At 41.1% G+C, this 15281-nt stretch overlaps 2 protein-coding genes across 3 annotated transcripts in view; one reads left to right on the top strand and one right to left on the bottom strand.

Annotated features, from left to right (window-relative positions):
- The window catches only part of DOCK1 (dedicator of cytokinesis 1), a 264360-nt gene that overhangs the window by 89832 nt on the left and 159247 nt on the right, over nt 1-15281 (top strand). The window lies entirely within an intron of this gene.
- The window catches only part of INSYN2A (inhibitory synaptic factor 2A), a 40487-nt gene that overhangs the window by 4529 nt on the left and 20677 nt on the right, over nt 1-15281 (bottom strand). The window contains exon 3 of the mRNA XM_023930037.2: nt 7228-7299. Coding sequence (XP_023785805.2) covers nt 7228-7299 — 72 coding nt within the window. The remainder of the gene's footprint in view (nt 1-7227; nt 7300-15281) is intronic.

The following is a 15281-nucleotide window of genomic DNA, read 5'->3' as shown; positions in this document are numbered from 1 at the left end:
TAGAATATTTTAACCATTGCCATGTTTTTAATGAATAAAAAGCCATTCCTATTCAAAGATAATTTTAAACATTTCAGCTCAATGCTGGAAGTGTAGAATGGTGAATTTTCAGGAGGCAGCTTTATTGGTGCAGAAGCACATTCCAAGCCTACTGATTAATATTCCTCCTTGTTAATGGAAAAACAGTGTTGTCTTCAGTGATAACATGTTCTGTGTGCAGTGTAGCTGGCAAAAAGTAGTTGGTTGGAGAAGTTAATGCATGAATTTAGTGGTGAGATGTGGATATCAGCTCATTGGGAATGTCCCAGAGCAGGAATTCTGTCAATAAGACACAGAAAATCTTGGAATGAGGGAGATGCTTCTTTAAGAGCTCACTAAATCTCATTTAAAGTGCAGCATTTAGCATGTATTGTATCTGAGGTTTTTTTCTCAGTATAAAGGGTTTTTTTTTCCCCAAAAAAACCTGGCATTGCCAGAGTTCATTTTTACTCCTTTCAAACATTATTCTTGCAGGGAGGCTCTTAAAAGCTGCTGGAAATTTCTGTAAAAAAAGAAATGGTTATAAAACCCCCTTGCTGAAGAGAGTAATTTTTTATATAATCAATTTCTATTAAAGATAGACCCCAAGAGAAAAAAAGCATCTTCGTTCTGGTCCATCTGACAAGCCCCATGTTATTGCCTTTTGCTGCTGCAGCACAGATCAGCTTCCAGCTCTTCACATCCAAGGGAAATACTTTCCTTCTGAAGGGTATAAAGAGGCTGAAGGAAAAACATTTGTGTTATTTCAGCATTTAGAACGGTAAGTTTTGCAGAATAATTGATTGGTGTCTATCAGCATCAATTTATCCAGCATTGGAGGTGTTTTAATGGAATTGCTCCATCAGGCAAATTATTTGATTGAAAACTTAGGCTTTAACTTATCCCTGTTTGTGCTGCAGAAATAAATAAGACTTTTTTTTAAAAAAAAAATTCACATTTCTTTCTCTGTTATCTACAGCTGGCTTTATTTGTACTCCTTAATTTTATATCAATCATATTAAATTCTACTAATCATCATCAATGACAGATTCCCAGAAAGGTTTGGGTTGGAAAGGACCTTCAGGATCATCCAGTTCCAACCTTCCACTATCCCAGGTTGCTCCGTGCCCTGACCAACCTTGCCTTGGCCACTTCCAGGGATTAAATTCAGCAAACATTCCATATTTGTAGGATTTATTGATATTTTTGTTATCGAGCTGCATTCCTGAGCTTGATTCTGTCACCTGTCACAGCTCTGCCAATCCTGTTTTGCTCAGTGCTATTTCTGTCCCCTCAGCATCTCCAGGTGTCCTCTCTCCAAATGACCTTTTCCTGAAATATCCTCCCTGCCATGTGCCTCTTTTCACTTTCAAACTTGGATTTTGTCCCTTAAGCCTGCCCATAATAACTCCATTAACTTAATTATCCAGGACTCTCCTGTTCTCCTGGCATTACACACGAAGATGGGAATTACTTGCTTCAGAAGCATTTTTTCTTTAATAATAGAATCCCATTTTTCAATAGACTGACAATTCTGAACGAGCCCTACAGAAACAAGAGACGAATCTTAAATAGTATTTAATAAAAACCTTGGCCTGACACACCTGGTCAGGACATCCTAAAGCTTTACTTCCCTACATGTTGTTAAATATTGTTAGATTAGGAGCACTGAGAGCTTTTGCATGTTTAATGTCTATCCCAAATTCTTCCTCCAAACAGAGGGGCTGTTTTTATCAATAACTACAATCAGTAAAATTCTATTTGTGATAAATATTTCACTGTTTTGTCCCCAGAATCACTGCAGACTTACAAGGTTTGCAACCAAGACTTCCCATTTTAGGGCAATTGCCTGTGTATCAGTGCAGGAAAATTGGGCCAAATAAAATCAACTAGCAGCCCTTGGATGATTTTATTTTGACACCACCTTGCCAGGGAAGGATTTTTCCCCAATATCCCATCCATCCCTGCCCTCTGGCACTGGGAGCCATTCCCTGTGTGCTGTCCCTCCATCTCTTGTCCCCAGTCCCTCTCCAGTTCTCCTGGAGCCCCTTCAGGGGACCTGAGGCATTGATGTGATGAATTTGCTGGTTTTGGCTTTCTGTTTCTGACAATTTATGTTAACGAGTTTACTTTTTGCCTGCAGGCAGCAGTGAACCTTTTCTAATTTAGTTGCTGCATGAGGGATTGAAAGCAGAATTTGAGGAGTGAGAACCATTGGGATTAAACATATGGACTGTGGGAGGCTATGGAGCAACAAGCTCTGAGATATGGATGGGTCTTCTTACTTTCTAGCACAGTCACACGTTGTCATGAATCATTTTCAGGTTTTGGCTGCTCATGATCTGTTGGTTACTGGAGAATTGCTGAGTCAGAGAAATCTGGGTTTAGGATGGAGGTGCTGAGGGATTTATCAGAGAATCATGGAATCATGGGCTGGTTTGGGTTGGAAGGGACCTTTAAACTCATCCCATTCCCACCCCTTGGGTGGGGACACCTTCCACTGTCCCATGCTGCTGCAAGCCCCATCCAACCTGGCCTTGGACACCTCCAGGGATCCAGGGGCAGCTCCAGCTGCTCTGGGAATTCCATCCCAGCTCCTCCCCATCCTCCCAGGGAACAATTCCTGCCCAAAATCCCATCCAGCCCTGCCCTCTGGCACTGGGAGCCATTCCCTGGGTCCTGTCACTTCAGACTCTTGTAGTCTCTCTCCATCTCTGTGCAGCTCCTTGAGGCACTGGAAGGGACAACGAGGTCACCCCAAAGCTTTTTTTTCCAGGCTGAACAATCCCAATTCTCCCAACTTTCCCCACAGCAGAGCTGCTCCATCCCTCTGATCATCCTGGTGCCTGCTCTGGACTCACTCCAGCTCCTTCCCCCTCTTGTCTCTTGGCACCTCCAAGGCTGGAGCCTGCACAGCCTCTGGACAGTTTTTTCCTCTTTCTGCCTCCAGGAAAATCCTTTTTCCTTCCCCTCCAGCTGAGCCCCTCAGGTGACACCTGAATTTCCCTTTTCATCCTCAAATCCTGCGGGCACTCAGGGCAGCTGAACCCTGGGCATTGGGCAGGGGAGGTGAAGCAGGAATTACAGAATTCCTTGTGGGTCACATTAATTGGATGACACAGCATTAGTGCTTCACATCCTGGAAAAATGGGATCCAGAGAAGCACTAATCACTTGAAAATGAGCTTAATGCACTCCCCAGCAACCTCTCCTAAATTTCCTGTTTCAGCTCAAAAATCAGCCCAGCCTGGGATCCAAAGCACTGCCAGCATCCTGGAGCCTTGGAGATCCATTTTTTTCTAATAAGCATCTTATAGTCCAGAGATAAGATGAGAAAATGTAAATTAATTAATGTGGGTAGGAAATAAAAAGGTGATGAAAATTGCTATTCCCAGCATTGAACCACCTGATTTTGTTAAGCTGTTGCTATCCTAGGGATTGATGCCTTATGCTCACTTTTTATTGCCACATTTTTTAAATTTGAATAATTAATATTTAAGTATCTAACCTTTACAAGTGAACTTTTTCCAGCTCTGTGCTGCCTGCTTAACTTTTATACCCATATTTTAACCCGTTACACTCCTTGTATTGAATTACATTTTACAGATTCTAATAATACATTTTCTGCTGGATAGTGACAGTCCACCTTAAATTAATATAAAGTAAAAACACAGCAGCATAAATTAAAGGAGTAAAAAGTAACCAAATTAATGGTTGAGACAGCTTTGAGTGATTTATTTTTTTTTTCCCCAAAGAACTACAGTAGTGGAATGTTGATTTGTTTTCCTTCCATGTCAGAATTTGAGATTTCAGCTCCTAAAAGTTTCCTTCCAGAAGCTGAAATTTCCTTGTAAAAGCTGTTGGAAATTCCTGACCTCCCTGCCTAAAGGGAAGTCCAGCAGGAATTCCACAAGATGCTCCTTCCCAGAAATAATTCACGCTAAAAGCTTGAGAATAATACACAAAATATTCAAAAGAAGCCCCATTTTCAGATTCTTGATCAAGGATTAACATTCCCGTGGGATGAGAAATTAAACAGGAGCAGAAAGGGCAGGTCCAGGAAAAGATAATAAAAAATAATAAAATAATAAAGAAGATAAAGAATAAAACAGGTTTGGAAGCTTTCAGTGTACCTGGCTTTTGGGTATTTCAGAATTGCTGCAGTTTCTGCATTTCAGTGCAATTCCTTCTTAACAGCAAGATATTACTGCACTGTAAAAATTCCGTGTTTACCATGATATACAGAATTTTTATTGAAATACCTCAGGATTTAAATTGATTTTATCCCCTGCTAAAACTCCTTTTCTGTCTTTAAAAATAGTGCATTAACATCAGACAGAAATTTGTGTCGTGTTTGTAGATGATTTTTGAAGAGTTCTGTGACCTCATGATTATTGAAACCGCTGGATAAAATGATCAAATGGTTGGGTTTTTTTACAATTTGATCACATTTTTGACTTCTGTTTTAAATTCTGCCTGAACATGGCTCCAAGGAATAGTTTTTCCTGTCAGTTTTAAGGCTGTGGCTGCTCTGGTGCACTGAGAGAAGGTGACAGTGATTCCTGGCTCTGGAGTTCCAAGTTCCTGAACTTACTGCAGAAATAAATCAAATTTTGAGGAAAATGGAATACCCAAATGGGGATGTCTTTCTTTTCCTCCTGATTTTTAAAGCAGCTTCAGGTTTTGCTAATTTGTCTTTTTGCTACTTTTTAATATTTGATCAGTTTCCTGTTTCTTTAAAAAAAAATGGGACAGCAACTTGATTTTCCCTTATTTTTTTTTTTAAGGAATATATATATTAATTTTTGGAATATGTATTATATATTTTATTCATAAGAAATATATATTATTCTTAATATAAAGAGAAAGTAATATGAAATATATTTGTAATCTTAGCAAAAAAAATCAAGTTTAGTATGCAAAATAACTGTATTCCCAAAAGACTTTTAGAATTTATTCCTGACAGTATTGATATTTTGGATACTAAAAACCCTTTAAAGCTTTTTTGTTGTTTTCTCCACTGTCTCTGGCTTTTGTGCTCCATTGTGTCAATACTCAGAAATTCATTGTGAGGGGAAAAGAATTTAATTTCCTGAATTTCTACCTCCTCACCTGTGCTCTGCCTGACACTCAGGATGCACTTGGGTAACTTAGTCACTCCTTTAAGATGTTGTTTGAAAATAAAGATTTGAAACAGCTGTAAATACATTTTTTTTAGTATTAAAATGTTGAAAATTAAATCACATTCCAAAAACCTACACAGTCAGTTAAAGCAAAGTGAAGGATTTTTCTTGAAATACTGATTTATCCCATAAGGGCATTATTTATATATATTTTAAGTCTCTCCTGTGTTAATTGGGAAAAAGAGCTCAAGACTAAGAACCTCCTGCTGAACCTCTGACAGGTCCAGTGCCCTCCAAGAATTCAGGGATTTCTGAACAGTTTTAATTTCTGTTCCTAAAAGCTGTTTCACCTAAAGAGAGCTCAGGTCACTCCCTGCAGCATTTTCCGTGCAAACCCTTGGCAGGGGAGCTGCTGGATTTAATCCCAGCCTGGCTCAGGAGCTTTTTGCCCTTTTCCCAGAGGTGTCAGGGCTTTGTGGAGCAGCTGAAGTTCCTACAGGACATCCCAGGGCTGGTTTTATCAGGGAATTCCTGGTTTATCCCTTTGCCTGATCCTGTCTCCAGAATGGCAATCCCCTTTTCTCCTGCAGTGGGAATTCTAAACTGGCACCAAGCTGAGCTGGATTTGCTCAAGCATCCCCTGCAAGCGTGGCTTGGGGCAAAAACCAAAGGCATTTCAGGTGGGAATGGGGAGCTGGACCTGCCCACTCCACCTCTCTCAGTGGGAAAACTCTCCCAATTTGCTTTTCTGGAGTAATCCCATTTACACTGAGTGTAAGAGTGGAAGCTGGAAGTTTCCTTAACTTGAAATCCACTGAGTAGAAATGAAGATTTACAAAAATTTCTGTTTTTTTTTTCTAGCTAATGGGATGTGGATAATTCCTGATGGAATTGTGCTGTGTTGGACCTCCAGGCTGCTCTGAGCCAGGAATTGCACAGCAGAGGGGAGGCACGGGAGGCTTTGGGGGTTTCTGTGCTTCTGAATTTGGCTGTAAAGGAGGAAAAAAGACATCCATTGGTTCCTGCTCCTGCACAGAACCCTGCTGTGGTCAGTTGGAGGTTTCCATCCTTTTTTTCTTTATTTCTGTGCAGAGAAGAGGAAGTTAATAAATAAATAAATAGCTCCAGTTCTTCTGCCTAAAGCTGACTGAGCAGAGAATTACAGAGTGAGGGGGTAAATCCTACACTTGTGCCTTCATTTGAGTTTCTGTCCTCACTGGATTGTCATTTTTGTGCATTTTCATTTGTGCTGCACTGCCTGCTTTGCTGCAAGCCTGAGACACGTTTGTGCTCACCTCACCTGCTCCTCCTGCAAAACAGCCAGCTGGATTTTTTGGGACCCCAGAGGAGGAGAAGGACAGTGAAGCTGTCAGTGTGAAACATCATCAGCCTCATGATGGCTTCACCTGATGCCCAGTGCCTATTGTTCCTTCATTGGATGTGCCAAAAAAAAAAAAAAGCCTGGGTAGGAATTTCAGTTTATAAAATCAGAAATTGGTTTGGGCTGGGAGGGATTTTAAAGCTCAGCTCATTCCAGCCCCTGGGCAGGGACATCTCCCACTATCCCAGGGTGTTCCAACCTGGCCTTGGGCACTGCCAGGGATCCAGGGGCAGCCTCAGCTGCTCTGGGAATTCCATCCCAGCTCCTCCTCACCCTGCCAGGGAACAATTCCTGCCCAAAATCCACCCAGCCCTGATTTCACTCTCAGACTGTCGATAGGATCTGTATCTGGTTCTCTTTGATCTACAGACCCTCTCTCCAAATGACTTCCCAAGTCCAGTTGTTATGGCCATAAAAATAAATCTAAAGTAGGTACGGTATAAAAGTAAATTTGAAGTTCACCTGTTGCTCAGAAAAATCCTAAATACCCCCAAATTTAAAACCAAAGCTCACACCTTGTAACATTTCCCATCCCACAGCTCTGCTGCCCACAATCAGCTCTGATTACACAGGGCTTGAATTTTAAGGCTTCAGTAGAGTTAAATTTTTGTTGTGTTGATTGGAACATCGAGGCCAGCCTGCATTAATGACAGAATCATTGCTCCCTCCCACGAAAAAAATGGGAATATTGGTGTTTTTAAGGTACCTGTAGATAATACATGCACTGTTCCTGCATGTGTCACAATTGGCCGTGTCCTGACCGGTCCGATAGGAAAGCCTGCAAAGACAAGAAAAGGAAATCAGTAAAAAAACTTCTTTATTTTAACAAGTTTTTCCCTTCCATGACTGTTTTTGTAATAATCAGAATTTCAGGATTAGTTTTTTTACCTTCAATATTGAATCCAGACATTAGAAAAATAGCATCAAAAGTGCCCTATTCAAGAAGAAATTACTTCTTTGGGGTAAATAAATATTTTCTTCACTTTTGCTCTAAGCAAACTCTGGACATTAAACAATAAATCAAAACACATAATCCATTATATCAGGAGAGTGTACAGGCTATAATAATGCAAAATAGGATCTGTTTAGGAATTTTGGGGCTCTCAGTGAGGTCTGAAGATTTGTTGCAGGGATGTTTGTGTTGAAAGGAAGAAAATACCTTTGAAATGCCATTTCCTGTGCTCCCTTAGCCTGCAGCTTTGTCACTCTCTGGTTTGAAGTCTCTTGCAGCAGTGACTTCTCCTTCACCTGTGCTTGTTCTCTGCATTTTAATTTTTTTTTTAATTAAAAAGGGGTTTTTAAGGTATTCAGGTACTTTTTTTATACATAGAAATGTCATAAAAATAAATATACATCATTAAAACAGAAGAGTTGCCTGTAAAGATGAATGACATGCAGGTGTGTTTAAAATGAAAATTGAAAATTCAATATTTGTGCATCTGTACTTAGATTTTTCTTTGTAAAATCACAATTTTAGGCTCTTTCAAAGTTCATTTTGGTTTGTTACATACAAGCAGGTGCTGACAACATTTCTTCCAAGTTGTTTTTAGAAGAAGCAGAGAAATAATTTGTCCAGGGAACTTTGGAGATGTGGAAAATGGACCCAAGTCAGGATTCCTTCAGGGAATGAGGTTCTGCCCTCCAGGCCAGGCAGTGCAGCTGATTGACCTCCAATTACTCAGGGCTGCTTTTCTTAACCAGGGGCATCTCTGCCCCTTCCCTTCCCTTCCCTGCAGGGACAGAGCTCCTCTGCTGCTCTGACAATGAGGAAAAATAAAAAAATCCAGCATATAAAAAAAAATAAATAAAATTAATTTAATTAATTTTTTTACCTGACAAAACATCCAGCCTGTGCAATCTCAAGCTTTAATGGGAAATTCTGCAGCAACTGTTTGATGTGCCTGTCCCCAGGATGAAAAATCAGCCTTTGTGAGGTGCTGCAGGCTGTTTGTGTAGCTCAGAAAACGATCAGCTGGGCCTGTGTCACTTTTCTTTAGGGTTTTAAGGATTATGAGTGGCACAGCCAAAGGCTCTGGGGCTGTGGGTGCAGCTCTTGGCACTGTGGTGGCACCAATGGAAGTTCATAAAAGGGTGAATCCACTTCTTTTAAGACTTTTTTTCCTTTTGAAAGGAAAATGCAACATGGAGTTCTTGCTGTTCGGGGTGGTGGTTGTTATTTGGCCTCCAAATTGCTTTTTAATCAGAGGACCATGTTACCAACACTGCTGGTTTTTAATGTCACACAAAAGTCACATCATGGAACTATGGAATGGTTTTGGTGGGAAGGAATTATAAATCCCACCCATCCCACCCCAGCCATGGCAGGGACACCTTCCCCTGTCCCAGCTGCTCCAGCCCCAATGTCCAGCCTGGCCTTGGGCACTGCCAGGGATCCAGGGGCAGTTCTGGGCCTCCCCACCTTCCCAGGGAACAATTCCTTCCCAAAATCCCATCTAAACCTGTTACCATTTTCCCAACCTGGAAAATAAAATTCAAGATAAATTTAGGGTAAGAGGTAATATAAAAGTGGATTTTTATTGAAGGCTTTGAGGGACAGCTATGGAAAGATGTCTAGAAAAGTCTACCCTCACAGTGGTGAGTACGTTTCTATAGGTTTTAGGAAATTAGCATAATTGATGAAAGTGCTAATTAGGAGGACAGGTGGTGATGCAATTCTCTCTAGATTAAGTCCCTTTTCTGGAGTTAGACTCTAAATGAAATGTATCTTGGAGAGTTTTTGTCAGCCTTGGTAGTAGGGAAGAACCAATGTAGGACAGGAGTCTTGCATTTCTCAGGGCTTGGAGTTCTGGAATTTGTGCAGGTTTTTTGTCTAGGGGAAAAGTCATGGAAAATTATTGGGAAAATGAGCCATTAGTAAAATAGGTTAGAGAGCTCCAGAATGATGTGAGAGAATACAAAAGGAAAAAAGGCAAAAACCAAAACAGTGTCAAACCCACCCTCCTTCAGATGTGCAGAGGAATTCATACAAAACAAAATGTCCATTTGGTGTGTTCCTCCTTATGGGAAATACCCCAGTCCTGGTTTATATTTGCTCTTGTCCTCTCTAAGAGCAGCAATTCCTGATTTTCATTTCCCCTCCTCAAATCTTTGAGAAGCTGACATTCAAATTGTCCCCACTATGAACCTGAGACTTGTAAAATGGGTTTTTTTCTCAAGCTATTGATCAGCTCCTAAAAGCTCTAACTAAAGATACAACATTTAAAGTTTCCAGATGAGTTGGGGAAGGCCTTTATTTACTGAGGACATAAAGAACAGTCAATAGCTGCCTTCAGAGGGATGTGGCTGTGCTCTTTATAGGTAAAGCCATAAACGCTCTGTGCTGGTGCCAGCTTGGTTTGGTTGTTTTGTTTAAAGTTGTTTTCCACTTGGGACATTTTCATTCTTATTTGTGGCCCTGCAAACAGCTGGAACTGGATGATCTTAAAGGTCCCTCCCAATCCAAACCATTCTATGATTTGATGGTCTTTAAATGCACAATAATTCCAGATTTTCATATACTTAAAAAAGGTATTTGCTGGTATGAGACTGACTTGTTAAGCTGATGAAAATGGTCCTTGGATGTAACTATTTAAAAATGAGATGATTTTTGGATGATGAGTTTGAAATCCTGATCTCTCAACTGCCACGTTCAGCTCCGCTTGCTTTTAGCATCTTTGCAATTCTCAGTCTTCACCGGTTATAATGATAATATTCATTTTCTAGGTGGATTTAATTATTGATTAAATCTTCTTAAAGCAGTTTTTCCTTACTGAGTATTTTTAGCTTTTCAGAGATGATTTTTGCATATTTTCTATTATTTCCTTCCTTGAGTGATCCTGTTAGAATTCTCTGAAAGCCCCAGGAACGCTCCATGGTGTCCCAGTGTTTGGTTCCTGTTTGGCAGTTTCAGAGCTCTTTAGCCAGGACTGAATTATGTGAGTGTTAGAACAGTATAAATTCAATTATTTCTCTAAAAATTAATCTCCTCATGAAAGAATTCTGTTGTTGATACCTCAGGGCTTTGGACTTTTACTTTCTTGTTTTCACATCATTTTCTACACAAACACTTGCATGGAATTCATCTCCTTCACGCCAGCAAAGATTTCACTCCTGGCACAGCATTTCCATGCAAAGTTTAGGCAGTGAGGTTGATTTTCAGTGCAGACTTCCTGAAAAACAGAGTTTCCATCAGTTTTAACTCCTAGGAATGATTTGAGAGCAGAAACTGGATACCAGGAGAAGGAGAGCAGAGTTTTGGGTGATGATGCTTTCCTTGTGCCATGCAGTGTTTTGAGTAAGCTGGTTTTTTTCCTTCCTCCTAAAAATAATTTGGGAACTATTCCAGTGTAGGAGAGAGACCAAAAACTTTGTCCTTTGTTAGTAAACCAAGTAAACAAGTAAACCTTGTTATTTTTGGTAAGAATAAATTGTTTCAAATGTCAAGTCTTTGACAAAGCAAGGTTTCCTACAGCAAATCTGTCTCCTTGATAGAGAAATGGAAGTTGGGTTTGGCCTGGTGCAGATCCCAGGGGTGTTCTGGAGTTTCAGACTGTTCTGTGTGATATGTTCTGATGCCCACTGAGGAGGAGCCATCGCTCCAGAGCTTCATCCTTTGTAGCTTAGATCCTGTATTTTCTGTTTCCACCTGGATGTGCAGAGCTTGGGCAGGTCAGGGAGTCCCAGAATCGGTTTGGGTTGGAAGGGACCTTGAATCCCATAAAATTCCATGGGCAGGGACACCTCCCACTATCCCAGGGTGCTCCATGCCCTGTCCAGCCTGGCCTGGAAGGTCCTGGAGCAAGGATGGACGTGGGTGAGTTCAGTTTCTCTGCATCTCCCCTTGGAAAGGAGATCTCATCTCCAGTTTTTCACACATTATTCCATATTATCTTCAGGAGACTTTCATTTTCTGGCAGGTTTTTGGTTTTTTTTTTAAAATGTTCTGGGCACAACCTCAGCTTAACCTCAATTAACACTCCCAAGTATTAAAATATCATAATGAAGAAGAACCATTTTGCTGACATGCACTGGCAGCAACTAAGAATAGGCTGCAATTTTCAGAGCAGCCTAAGGGGATTACACTCTAAATCCCTGTGAAACACAGAATTTGTGCACCTGCTGGAGGCCTTTTTTAAAACATACCGACTTTAACATCAAAATCTTTGCATTTGAATATTTTTTTTGGCCTGTATAAATTAGAGAGACCCCATTGAGCTGGGAGAAGGAAGCTTAGATTTGTGTATGCTGATTTTTTTTTAAATGGGCATCTATTAAAAATAAAGAAAAAACTCCTAAAAAGTGATTTAGAAGGATTGATCTATTAGATCTGGATATTCTCCCTTCTCTGCTGGGACTCAGGGAATAATTGATATTAACTGAATCCCCTAATGGCAGGGTTTTCCTGATGTGGCTGTGGTGGGTACAGAGCAGGATGATCCTGGTGCTCCTCACACTTTTGATGGATTTTCACCAGCAAAGAGGACGAACAGACTTCAACAATATTTTTTTTTGGTTGATGTTTTTTATTTAAATATAGTGAAACAAATGATCTTAAGCAGGCAGTGGGCCTTTAAAGTGTGTTTGAAGTGACAGTTCTGGCCTTGCTCAGAGAAGTGCAGGCCCTGCTTCTCCTGAAGTCTTTGTATTAATTGGAGTTGTTTTATTATTTCCTAGAGCTGCTGGGACAATTCATAACACAGCTGGTTAAACCTGCTGATCCCACAATCCTAGAGTGGTTTGGGTTGGAAAGGATCTTAAAACCCACCCAGTTCCACCCCCTGCCTGCACCTTCCACAGGCCAGGCTGCTCCAAGCCCCATCCAACCTGGCCTAATCCTGCCCACCTTTACTGAAAAATGCTTTAAAAATCAACACTTGGGTGGAGAACTTCTCAAAATCTATGTTTCCCACTCTAAATTATTACAGAACTGATCATTCCAATAAGTGTGCTTCAAGAGAAAATTGGCATTATTATTATTATGAACATAATCTGCCTTTTGGCACAATTAAATGACTCCACTTTGTCACGAGAGCTTTATTTGTCCTTGTGACTTGAGTAAGTCAGTTTTCAGCCACATAAAATGCAGAAAAATCTCTTGTACATCTTTTGCATCTTATTTTAGGTTAAAATAAATCCTGCTTAGCCCTGGAGGTTTATTCTGCCCTAGGAAAGATTTACCACTTTAGTTCAATGGGAAACTCATACAAATACATTTGTATGAGCAAAATCTGTTTTTTAGTGGATGAAAACCTCTGGTTTCTTTAAGAACTTCAGATTCTGCCCCTAAACCAGGTCTGGGCAGGTCTAAACCACTTTGGGCCAGCCTTTGGCTCTTATAAATGTGTTTTGAGACATCATTTTCAAAGCAGAAAGATTGTTTTAACCTTTTTGCTGCTGTGTTTTCCTGAAGTTGATAATTACCAATTAGCAGTTTGCATTTAGAGATGATAAAAGTCAGGATGGATTTTGTGCCTGGAGGAATTACCTCAAGGCTCTTCTGGATTCAAACATGGATTTGTTCCATATGTTTCAGGCTCTGGTGTGCTTGGGTGATTTTTGGTTTTCCTCCTAACTATTTTTTTATTTTCCATGGTTTTGTTGTCTGTTTTTCCTGTTTCCCTTAGTTTTGTTTTCCTCTGGGAGCACTCGATGATCACTCTGAGTGATCCCAGCTTTGTGCTCCTGGGTGGTTTTCTAACAAAGGATTAACTAAACCTTAATGAAAACAGTTTTCCTCTCAAAAACTCAATCCCATTCCACCTCCTGCCCTGGACAGCAGAACTTCCACAATCCCAGGCTGCTCCAAACCCCATCCAACCTGACGCTCCCACCCTGAACACTTCTGTCTCTTTTCCTTTCAAGCTGATATTATTGATTTGGCTGAAAAAAATCCTTTGCCATGTACAGAAACTCAATGGTGAGATTTTTCAGGCTCTTTCCAAGACACTGGTTTGTCTTTTGCTGTATCCTGACAGTTGGAAGCAGATGACTAATTTGCTTTTTGAGGTATTTGCACTGTGGGCGTACGGCACGACTCCCACGACAGCAATTCAAGTGCTTTCACCCTGTAAATACATTTTGTATTATACTCAGGTTAGTCAGGGAGTGTTTTGTTTTGTTTTTTATATAAATACATATTTTAATAGGACTGTTGAGTTATTTTGAAAAAAAAAAAACAGCACAGTGAGAATGAAGAGAATTAAAATGTTTTTCAAGTGAAATCACAAAATCTTACAGGAATTAGGTGTACAAGGTCAAATGTCTCTCCTGAATATTTGTGCCTCTGCTGTCTCATCAGAAAAATCAGGAGGATAATTAAATTGTCTGCTCCAGGTGTTAATAACAATCCAGGGAATTTGCTCTGGTGGAACCACAGCTGCATTGCTGGTGTGTAATTCTTAGGCACTTCCAGCAGGTTCTGGGAGCACATTCCAGATGAGGCTGGGGTGAGCTCTGTCCCTTCCCCCTTCATCCCAAATCTCTCTGCTTTGGTTTCCTGTGGATGGAGGATTCAGGGCTGGATTTGGGGTCATTACCTGGATGTAGCTCATCATCAGATCTGCTGTACCACCATCCTTTCCTGCAGCACTGCTCTTACACACCCAAATCCATGGAATTTTATATTTCATTTTGTGGGTGTAACTCTTGGGAGCAGCTGGGGTGATGTGTTAAATGGTGGAAATCCTTGTGCCCTCACAGCTCCTGCTGCTCCCACCCTGAGCTGAGGAGTTCCTAAAACACAATGCCTGGGATTCTGCTTGGCTTGGACTTGTAAATTGAGGCTGCTCCCAGGAACTGTTTCTATAAAGGAGGGAAGATGGGAGAAATCAAAATCTGTGGTATTATTTCATCATTTTGCTGTGATTAAGATTTCAGTGCAAGCTCAAATACCCTTTGTGCATTATATCTCTAAGCCCACACTGGCTTCAGATAATAACTGCAGCAGCCAGACTTGTTTAAAATTCCAAATGTTGTGCAGTAGCATAAAATTCAAAGAGGGAGGAGAATTGGTGGCCACTGATGGTGGTGTTTGTGTGGAGCCAGTGCTTGGGGTTCCAGTGGCACTCAGGGCTCTGGGCAGGTGACAAGGTGGGGATCAGGCACAAGTTGGACTTGGTGGTCCTGGAGGTCTTTTCCCACCTGTATGATTCTGGGATTCTGTGCTTGAAAGAGGGATGGGAAAATGTATGGAGATAAAAACCAGCAGGAGGGATCATGGAAAACGTATGGAGATAAAAAACCAGCAGGAAGGATCATGGAAGTGCTGAGCTCTGTCTGCTGCAGCCTGAGCAGGTCCCAGTACTTGGAGTTTTCTCATTTCCTTGGATAATGGGAATTTGAGGAGAAACCACAGACCAGGAGTGTGGCAGTTGCTTGAGTTTTGTCCACATTCCAGATCCCACACCTGGGATTTCTTCAGAGCTTGTGTGGATGACAGTAATGTAAACAAATCTCTTATTTACCAACAAAATGACCTAACTCACACCAGTTTCAAACCATTCCAGAGGGTGAACTTCCTTCTGAATGCCAAAATACCTCTGCTGGCCTCTGCAATCCCACCTCTCATCCTGAGGAGTTACTGGACCCACCCCCAGCTTCTGTGGCTTTAAACTGGAGAAAGGTTTGGGATATTGGGAAGGAATTGTTCCCTGGGAGGCTCTGCCCAGCTGGATCCCTGGAAGTGTCCAAGGCCAGGTTGGACACTGGGGCTTGGAGAAGCCTGGGATAGTGGCAGGGGATGGACTGGAATGGTCTTGGAGG

The sequence above is a fragment of the Cyanistes caeruleus genome, chromosome 8 (assembly GCF_971803275.1).
Source record: "Cyanistes caeruleus chromosome 8, bCyaCae1.hap1.1, whole genome shotgun sequence".
NCBI classification, from domain to species: domain Eukaryota; kingdom Metazoa; phylum Chordata; class Aves; order Passeriformes; family Paridae; genus Cyanistes; species Cyanistes caeruleus.
This window is presented reverse-complemented; position numbering and strand designations above follow the sequence as displayed.